This window comes from Hesperophylax consimilis, chromosome 20 (genome assembly GCF_061612785.1).
Source record: "Hesperophylax consimilis isolate HC1 chromosome 20, BYU_Hcon_1.0, whole genome shotgun sequence".
NCBI lineage: Eukaryota > Metazoa > Arthropoda > Insecta > Trichoptera > Limnephilidae > Hesperophylax > Hesperophylax consimilis.
Window position 1 is genome coordinate 5,767,641 of NC_142855.1, and position 11,552 is coordinate 5,779,192.

Genomic DNA, 11,552 nt, shown 5'->3' on the forward strand with positions numbered 1-11,552 from the left:
CAACATAATTCAGATGAATCCAGCTCCTTAATGCACCGGTGACTAAATTTCATTGTCACTTACCTGCAGAGCGAAATCTATACAATAACTGACCAGAGATGTCTATCCTGTCCACTATTTTTAATTTTAATTTTCAAATTTTAAGTTAACTAATTTTAAGTCTACTGCTTCTCCACCCCCTATGAGCCATATTCAATCGATTTCGTTGTTTAATGAGTAAATCGCTTATGGCGCTAAAACCACATTCCACCAAATAAGTTGATGGAAAGAGTAATAATAATTTTCTGGCATGCAAAGTAATATTAGGATATTTTGTGTTAGTTTCTTCCCAAATCCTTAGCGTAAGTTTCTTCTTTAAGCCTTAATGTCACATTCGTACTCAGACTGAGCAAAAACCGTTCTCATGTTATTACTGTAATTATTCATACTCACGCAAGCCAAGTTTAATAACACACGTTTTCACTCATACGAGGACTAAGAATAAAATATTCTCATCATAACATCATGACAATTTAAAGTAACAAAACAAAACTAACTGTTCCACATTGAAATAATCAAATCTCCAATACGCTGTAGAGTCAGCTCGGGAGCTGCATACAAAACAAATCTACTCCCTGTTGAAATTGTAAACAACGTAGACAAACATGAAAGTCAAATCAGATTGTTATTAATATTTATATATAAAATGATCAGTCAGTATCTAAAGGCACACAAACTAACCCAAAAAATAAACACTGAATATATGAATTTTTATACATTGTCTCATCCAACATACTGCGTCTTCTGTTATCTCCACTTTTGACATGACCTGAATCGAATAACTACATACTTTTTTTTTTATTTTTTTTTTATTAAATATCAAAAATAATATACAAAAATCAAAAAGTCCCAATAAACTACTTTAAAGTAGTTTGTCATTGGGTGCTTTTAACTTAAACAGATTATATCAAATGTATACATTCATATCATGAGAGGTGTAATACAATAAAAATAAAAACAAAAAACAATTAAAGCGTATGCAGTTAGAAATAGTTTGTATTAGAGTCTAGTACAAACTATTTCTTTCAGCTAGCCAATTTTTCAACAAAAAATTTCTTTTTATATTTGTACATTTTTTGATTTCTGCAGGTAACATATTTAAACAATTTGGTATCATGTAGTCTAGCGTTCTTTTTCCATATTTGTTTACATGCTTTGGTACGATTAGTCCTTCATTTAATGTAAATTGAGTATTGTAAGTGTGTTCCAGTCTATTTATGTACATAGGGCTATTTATGTGCTGAAAAATTATTTTATACCACATAATTGCTCTTACCGAGAGGATTTTCAGATTTTGATAAAGGTGTGGAACATTATGCCTTTGTTCATATAAACTTTTATGAGCTAATAATTTAACAAGAGAATTTTGAACTGCTTGAACATGATTTATATTTGTTTTAGAGGAAAATCCCCAAGCTGTAATTCCATACCTTATGATAGATTCAGCTAGTGAAAAATAAATTATTCGAACTGTGCATATTGGAACATAAAATTTTAATTTATATAATCTACTAATAATAGATCTCAGTCGTTCACAGACTTTATTTATCTGTAAATCCCATTTGAAAAAACAATCAATAATAACACCTAAATAAACATATTTTTTAACCAGTTCAATATTTTCACATGTACACAACGCAGGGATACCAACATGTAGGCAATCTGAATTGTGTGTTTTAATTTCGGGTATAATAGTATTTACCTTGGCATTGGGTGATTGGGTGGCACTTGATTCACTTAATCGTGTCATTTATTACTGGTTCTTCTACCAGTTAAATCAATATGTATTTATAACCTTAAAATGGGTTTTGTATTTTATATTATCTAAATTAGAGAAATTGTGTTGATTTTCTGCAAAAAAACTCTATAAAACAAAACGCTTAACTAATGTATAAAACTCAGTACAACAATACGACAGTAAAATTTGATTAAATATTCATCAATTAATGATGTACCTAACCTACTTATTTAAAGATTACGATTTAATTTACTTTTTTGCCCACAGGTCCGCCGTAAGCTTGCGAACAGGGCATGCACTGCACACGGGCGGCACTTTCAGGGGGCGGAAAATACAGTGAACTCGGAATGTTCTAAATGGTTATCATTAATCATTCCAGAATTACAATTCTCATTGGATTTATTGCATGCACTGTTTAGCAAACAATTTTTCCATAATTATCGTTGAAATTGGAAATAGAGAAGATTTCTTTTCGGTAGATACCGAAATGTTGCCATATCAATGTACCAAATTTGAGTTTTGGGTGAACACTTATTAGCCCTCCCCCCACCTCACCAAACCCCTCCTAACTTCTGAATTGCTTTTTCGGAGAAAACTGTCTCAAAGAAACACTATTCAAGTGGCACAGAAATATGGAGATATCTTTTGAAACAGCTTTAAATTATTTTTGATGAAAACTCGTAAAGTTGGTAAGTAGAGTACGGATGGGGGGTGGGGGCGGCATTGACGGATATATACACGGGCGTTCAAGCGGCTAGCGGCGGCCCTGATTGCCCAGCATTATTCTTTATTATTATTATATTTAGTAAAATCATATTGACAGTATAATAACTGGCCAAATTACAATAACAGGAAGGCAATGCGATAAGAATAACAGGAAGGCAATGCGATAAGAATAACAGGAAGTCAATGAGATAAGAATAACAGGAAGTCAGTGCGATAAGAATAACAGGAAGGCAATAAGAATAATAATAACAGTAATATTATTTTTTAACACATCTATTTGAATATTTATATTCGGAATGAATCAAATTCATTGAATTTGAAGCAAATCTTGGAAACGCACATAAACCCACTTCCTAACATCTAATCGAGCTGAAACTCGTCAGATAGACTCGTTGTTGATGAAAATGCACTTTATCAACTTTTGGTGGCGAACACACAAACGCATTTTTCTGAAATTAGATGACATTACAGCATTTAATACACGAAATAAATATCGGTCCTACCCGATTGGCATTTGGCGAGGTTATTAGCGCAGTTGACTCCAGTCCCTGAGAAGGAAGATACAATTCTCAGTCAAATCAAAATAAGTTTTTTTTTTAAATATTATTAGGTATAGCAAAAAAACTTTCCTTGAACGAGTTGATTTTTAGAATTTGTGTCGTTCAACAACCTGTTGATGTTTCAGGTACGTACGGATATAACAATTTTAATATATTTTGAAAATTCCAACAACAATTTGGCCAATACAAGCGCACTCTTACAGATTCCACACGACCAGACTTCAACAATAAATCTATTAGTATCTTTGGCAAAACAATTGTTTTGAAAAGGCCCATTGTCCACACAATCGTCTTTTGTAGAATGCATGTAACCTAAAAATGACGATAAGCGTGTTTTGCATACTTGTTGTGTCCACGCTGCTTCATGCAATATTCAGTCAAGTTACAAAACGTCTCAGTTTTCTTTCAACTAGCATCGAGAAAGCACGGCTTTTGTTGTGAAAATTTCAAGTGATGATGATGAAGTGATTATCGCATACAATTTTATTATAAGACGACGAAACATGCGAAGAAAGTACTGGATTCTTCCATACATCGAAAGAAATATAAATTGTAGATTGTTTGTTGCTGCCAGAGAGTTATCAGAAGATGATTCTGTATTTCAATCATTTTACCGAATGACTAAACATTCGTACCAAAATTTAGTCTCTACTGTTGGACCACTGATATAAAGACAAAATACTGAAATGCGGTCGGTCGAGTAGTGACATGTTGCCGCGCGCACCGCATTACAAACGCATGACGAGCGGCTGACGTGACGTTGCCGCTTCGTGGACACAGATTTCATTGTTTCTACGCGAGATGCAAGCATTCGTCTTCCAATCGTCATTTATTGACGAAAGCGTGCGTATGACGTGCGGTTACGTGGACAATGGGCTTTAACTTCATAATATGTGTAGATCTTTGTTTATAATATAGGTTTATAAATTAGATGCGACCGAATCTTTTTCTGAATATTCTATTTTAAATTTTAATTTGGGGGTCGCTAATCTTAAATTCAAAGATTAAAAAAAAACATTTATTTGTTAACTTGTAGCGGTAAGAACCGTCCGCTTACATATTTTTCCATAGTATGACTTCTAGACACGCGTTGTCAGTGGTTTACGGCAGTCACTCGGTGATACAAAATTTGTTCTGCGCTTTGAGTTCCAGAGAAGTCAGGAGTTGGCAGGGGGGTATAACTCCGAGAAAAAAGTGGGTCAGAAAAAAAGACACGGTAAATCTCTATGGCTGTGAATCTGTGACGTATATTTTCCACAAACCAGTGCGAACTTCATGCATGTTTATAGGCCGCTGTCAAAACATGAAAATGTCAAAAAATGTTAAGTGCGATGTGAAAGGATGTACGGACAATACATCGATTCGACATCGGTTTCCGAGTTTTAAGGAGTACCCTAGTCTTTTTCGCAAATGGTCAATACGGATTGATAGATTAGAATTTATTACGAAATACAAAAATCTTCTGTGTTTTTCATTTTTCTGTTAAAAACAGAGAAATATCAAAATTGGTTACTGTCGTAAAAAAACATTTCATATTTGATAATCTTATAAATGTTCTTCATTTATTTAAAGGATTTTAAGTCATTTTAGTTTATTTTTACGACAGGTTGATTGTTCATCTCAGAACAAAATTTTAGGCTAGTGAATGGGATTGGCTCCGAATGAGAATTATATTGTCTATGGTTACGCCTTTTTTATAGTTTCTATCCTAGTCGATGGTGAGTATGTGTAGTAGTGACGTATATTTTTCAGTTACAGACTTTTATCTATGGCAAACATTAGGACCCATGGGCTCAGTACTAAAAACCCGAAGATATTGATCTAGTGAGTGGTTCATTTATGGGAGTTGGGAACGAGCTGCTTGATTGTCGGAAGATTATTCACACACGTGAGACAGTTTTAACAATCCATAATGAAATAGACACATAATTTGGTTGCCTTCTTAGATATCACCATGTTATAAATTTGTTTAGAATAGATTCTAGACTGGCACTCATTTGGTGATGTCTTATTTTAATGATGATTTAGTAAATAAAATTTACAAGTAAATGTCGTTGCTAACTTTCATATTACGTTTGTGCTTTCAAGCAGCCAACCACCCCTGTTTTTACTAAATGTGAGTCCTTGCTCTTGTATTAAAATTTTAATTAAATATACACATATTATTTATATTTCAATTGATATTCCGCGTTGTCATTTTAATTCCTATGATTTTGCTGCAAGCTATGGTGGATCATTTGAGTCTTTAATCACAAATGGTTTGTAAGTGCTGTAATCCAGGAATACGGTAAGATAAATGCCATGCGGTGACAAATAAACGTTACAAACTGATAACAAACAGGACTAAAAATATATTTGTTGGGTTTTTTGGTAAAACTGTTGCCGGTCAGCGGTTAGCGCATTTGCCTTAGTGTCGGAAGACAATAGATTCGATTCCTTCCCAACGATATTTATACAATACTAGCGCAGACCCGTGATAGCAATACAGGCGCATATTGCGTGCTAATATCTCGTTGAAACGTGCTCCAATATTACGGCGCGAGTAGCAGTGCGCGAGGACCGAATGTGGTACTTTCTGGTTGTTCGGCGTTAGACCGACGCGACGGAGATCAAATTAAGGACAGTAAATATAATTTTTTTTTTTTTTTTTTTAAAAACAAATTCAATTTATTCAATAAACAAATTTACAATGTGTGATATACATATATATATATTTCACTAGTAATAAGATAAGATATTAAGATATGATTAATATTTATTATTTTTCAATGTTCTCCCATAAAAAGCAATTGCTTGTGTTTATAATATAATAATATAATACACATCAATGGGGTTAGTCTGAATTCTCGACATATCAATTCCGACGATACAATATTATATTACAGGTAGGTACTTTATCGCTAGTCCGAAGTCGACAACAAACATTTTAGATGTTTAAAATGAAGATCAAATTCAAAGCAAAAGTTCTAGAGTTCATTGAACCGGATTTACAACCGAAACCAGTATTTTTATTACCTAGCGCAGACCCGAGAAGAATCACGGGATATTATAATTACAATTTTGAAGAGAGAATAAATTAAAATAATTTTCTCTTAAATATCTGTCATCGGTAATTACCTACTTTATCGCTTGGTAGAATTTTTTCAACAATTAGTTCCAATTTTGAAAATGAGGCCTTGATTCAAAGCAAAATTTATAGAGTTCAATGAACTGGAGTAACAGACACAATAAAAATTTAGTGCTTGTAAAAATAATTATGGTTAGGATAGCAGATATAGAGAGATAGGATAAGGAATCAACGCTATATTAAAAAAGCGGATAAATTACGGATAGGCTAAGGAATCAACGCAATATTAAAAAAGCGAGTATATTACGATAGGCTAAGGAATCAACGCAATATTAAAAAAGCGGGTATATTACGATAGGCTAAGGAATCAACGCAATATTAAAAAAGCGGATAAATTACGGATAGGCTAAGGAATCAACGCAATATTAAAAAAGCGGGTATATTACGATAGGCTAAGGAATCAACGCAATATTAAAAAAGCGGGTATATTACGATAGGCTAAGGAATCAACGCAATATTAAAAAAGCGGATAAATTACGGATAGGCTAAGGAATCAACGCAATATTAAAAAAGCGAATATATTACGGATAGGCTAAGGAATCAACGCAATATTAAAAAAGCGGGTATATTACGATAGGCTAAGGAATCAACGCAATATTAAAAAAGCGGATATATTACGGATAGGCTAAGGAATCAACGCAATATTAAAAAAGCGTATATATTACGGATAGGCTAAGGAATCAACGCAATATTAAAAAAGCGGATATATTACGGATAGGCTAAGGAATCAACGCAATATTAAAAAAGCGGATATATTACGGATAGGCTAAGGAATCAACGCTATATTAAAAAGCGAATATATTGCGGATAGGCTAAGGAATCAACGCAATATTAAAAAAGGAGATATATTCGCTTCGCTTCGTTATAAATACTTGTACATTTGTTTTAATGAATACAGAGATTACAGAGTCCTTACAATGTGACAGTTGGGTAGCGAGAAAGTAATCACTAGGGCTTTTAGATCTTGGAGATTGGTTATGGGTTCCAGGCATTGATGTATTATACTAGATTAGCCCTGTCTAGTTAAATTCATTTTAAAATGACACCTCATAGCGTTCGTCACAAATATGGAGATGAACTTAACAACCCAACTCTGTTTTAACTCCTTGTACAAGCGTTCAAACTCGTAACCGAAACCAATGAATAGCGTTCATTTTGTTACCGAGGTGTTGTTGTAATTTGAATACAAAGCCGTCACGAAAGCAACATTTTTTTGCTAAACCAGGTCTAAATCAGGTAAAGGACAAATAAATAACAGAAAATGATTTTTATTTTCGCATTTTAAGTTTTGGATTCTATACACTACATATTGAACCAAAATGGGAAACGTACACATATTTACTATGGAGCAGAAGTTTTATGAATTTACAAAATTATTTATATAAAATAGAACATAATTATAAAAGAAAGCGTTTACTTTCTGGCTTGAAAGTTTAATCAAATGAAAAGTTATTTTGTTTTTAACGATTTTGTTAGGCTTATAATACAGCATTATAAAAAACTAGTCTAGGTACAAACATTAATAGGGTATAAAATATAATATTAAAATAAAGCGAGAGAAATCATATTAGACGAGTACAGAGCTTCAGAGAGGGTGTGGTGGGGTGGGACAAGGGAGGGTGGGGGTTAAATGGTTTTAATATCAATTTATTTATGCCCAATAAAAAGTTTGTTATACAAGATAGCTGCCACGCAATATCATCTCACCCTAGATTATCTTCAATGCCAATCATACAAATTGCACTAACGCTATGTCCAGAACCGAAAGGATGAAAATATAAAAAAAGCACCTCATCCACTTTGCTCTATTCCACTTATGTACACACATAGACATATGAATATTAGTAGACCTGCCCTAAGTGATTAAAAACGTATTATCCCCACTCCCCATACCGGTTCCATTGGAGCCGGCTGTGCTCGCGTATGGCCTCAAGTGAATTTTGAAAACGTGATGTCATCATTCTTGTGCGAACTATGGTCGAGGCATCATCGGTTCATTTTACGAAATAACACGGCAAAATGTTGACTTGTGCTATGAAAACTTGTAAAAATAGATGTGAAAAAGAGAATAAACCCAATTGTCGTATTACATTCCATATATAAGCATTATTTTACTTTATTTTAAGCATATTCACATCGTATAATATGTATCAGTTGTAGAAACATGTCTGGACGCGAAACACAAAGCTGGTTGGTTGCTGGGAAGTAAATTATGAACATTTATAAAAGTGTCTTAACTAAATACTTAAACTAAATATTCGACTCTGAAAATAGAACCGAATTTTTTTGCCGAATTTGGACTTCGCAAATTAGTTCATAACGTGGCGAGTAATTTGCGCTCCCATGTAAAAATGTCTATTCATTCAAAAGCAGATTTTACTTTTAAGAAGTAAATGGTGATATTATAATGCGAGATGCCTATTTACTGTCAGATTGATTTATTGACGAATCACAGTCAGCTTCACCCCCTTCGTTCTTCAACAGTTGATTTTACCCCTCGCCATTATCTTCTCGTCTATTAATTCCTATGTCTGTGTGTATACAGTACTAATCAGTATCTATTATTTGTCTGGAGAAATCAAATAAGTCCCGACTGTTAATAACTGAAAGTTATTCCACAAGTTGTAAAAATAAATTTTTAATTTTTACATTTAAAACTTTCAGTCTGTTCTCTGCTACTCAACCTACTAACAATAAAAAAATAATAATTCACTCCTGTTCAACACCTGTTTTTTCCTGTAATTGCCCAAACTTGGAAAAAGTCAACAATTTTAAACTTAACATCCCTTTAGAATACATAAATTACTTGTCATTATTGAATCTTTTAAATATTCCAACATTAGAAAACAAAAGAAAAATAAACGACCTAACCTTTTTCTTAAAATTATTGAACTCTAAATTCGATTGTTGTGAACTCCTGCATTTAATAAATCTACACTTACCTACACGAACAACTAGGCAAATATCAACATTTTACATACATACATTTCATTCCAACTATAGTTTTCACTCTCCAAAACAACGTTTACACAGTCTTGGTAACAAATACTTAAACCATATAAATGTATTTGACAATAATTTGAACTTGGCAAACTTTAAACGGAGAATGTGCGAACTATTTTTACCTAATTTGTAAACTATTGTTATACTTTCTTATTATCATTTTTGTTGATTTGGAGGATTTTGGCAGATTTTATATTTTTCGTCTCACTTATTTGTACTATATCCATACCTATATTTTTTAAACTCTTATATTTTATGTAACATATTTTGTCAACACTGATTTTTTTTAAATGTAATCTGTATAAATAAAAAAAATAAAGATGTACATTATTATAGGTAAAAGCCCTATGGGCGTTTAAATAAAAAAAAAAAATATAGATAGTGTCAATCATATCTGATTGACAATATCTACGTTGGAATCAGCACATAGCCAACTCCCCGCATTCTTATGTGTTCCAACCCGTAGAAATATCCTTACTCCTACAGCAATTAAATCAGTATACTATGCTCTCTGTTAATCCATATTAGAATATGGTATCATCATTTGGGGTGGCTGTATTCATACTTTTATTGATCCTCTGCAAAAAACCTACCTAGCCTTAATCTTCTCCCTGATATCCTAAAAACCTCAACTCAACTCCATACTTTCAAAACACAAATAACTCTATAGATCCTTCCATCTAAATTTGGAATACATTTCAATTAAAGCAAGCTAACAATCTACACTTTAACCCCCATATCTCCAACCTTCACTTCATTCATATTAAATATGATTCTTATCAAAGTTTAATTAATTATTTGTCTCATGAAATATGAACTAAGTCGGAATTGTATAATTTACTATTATATATATTATGAAAATGTTCAATCTATAAACTTCACCCGCCATAACACAGTGGTATCGCTACATCCCTATCATGGTGGTTGTAATAATATTCCTAATGTATCATCCAATGGAAATTTTCTTTGAAATAAAAATAATTATTTGAATAAACCTGAGAAAACATTGTGCATTTAAATACTTTTCTAAAAACAATTTCACATTTCGCGTTTTCAAATGGGAAATTTTTCTCCCGTTTGCATTTTGCACACCTCTGCTAACGACATACCACAATTGGGGATACCGTAGTCCTACTGGCTCTGAGCAGCTGGGCCTTTGGTGCAGATATCACGTAAAACCAAACTAAACCAAAAACTAACGCACCGTCAGTTTCAGCACAAAGTCCAAAGGTGACCGCCGAATTCTGGTGATTTTATTTTATCAATAATTTTTATGTATTTGCGCATTTTTCTCTTTCTTTCTGGCTTAACTTATCCAAGTTAAGTTTTATTTCTTTTGTTAATTTGTCTACCGTCAACCATCATTGACCGTAAAGACTTTTATCCACAATTACGGTAATACAGAACACACCAACACTAAAGTTGGTAGAAAAATCTGAATCAAAACAAAAGACGTACAAATTTAAAAAAAATTATTAACATTAAACAAGAGTCAAAAACATTTACATAACATAATACTTAATAATAATCTAACAAATCACATAACTAAGACATGTGAACACCTCAGCATAAAATGTTGTTCTCCTAGTGAGGTGTTCACAAAACACTAAAACATATTCTTGATTCATTTGCACGCAGTATCTACCCATCATCCCAACCTTACTTAATGCGGTGTTGTTGTCTAGAAAGAAAAGGTTTTAGAATTGAGTGTAGACTGTCCAAACTGAATAGTGATATATTGATAAAATGATAGAGTTATAGAATAGAGGGAAGTATGAGTACTGACAAGTAGTGAGAAGGCGACAAGTAACAAGAACTGAAGGACAGAATGCCAAACTGACTATAATCCAATTTCCAAGAGAGAGGAACAAGTTGTTCTTGGCCCTGGGTTGGCTGATTAGCTGCTAACTATCAATTACTTCATTTTAATCTCACCCAATGGTACATCCATTTTACACGCACAAATACAAATCGGCAACTACGATTTCTCAATAACCAGTTGGCCGATTGACCTCAGAATTGTTATATAACTTCAGTCAACTGGTTTTTTTAAAGTAGCAAAATAAGGTCGATAACATTTTAATTTTACTTTTTATTACTCAGATAGAAGTAAGAAAAATTTAAGTGCACCATTTTTGAACTTAAGTTTAGTACAAGAAACAATATTACAAAAATATGTTTTTCTTCTGTAAAACGTGTTTACAATTTAAAAAACAAATGATTTTGATATTATTAGGTAAATCATAAAAATCTCCTTTTATAGAAATAAAATAGGTATGTACCTACATTCCACAATAAGTCATGTTTAAGTACCTTTAACTAATCCCAAGTATGCCTACCCACTGGCCTTGCCTGTGTG

At 32.8% G+C, this 11,552-nt stretch overlaps 1 protein-coding gene across 1 annotated transcript in view; it reads left to right on the forward strand.

Moving 5' to 3' along the window:
• The window catches only part of LOC149413971 (uncharacterized), a 28,835-nt gene extending 26,780 nt beyond the window's left edge, over positions 1 to 2,055 (forward strand). Inside the window, exon 8 of the mRNA XM_089643950.1 lies at positions 2,045 to 2,055. Within this exon, the coding sequence (XP_089500076.1) occupies positions 2,045 to 2,055 (11 nt within the window). The remainder of the gene's footprint in view (positions 1 to 2,044) is intronic.
• Positions 2,056 to 11,552: the final 9,497 nt, after the last annotated feature.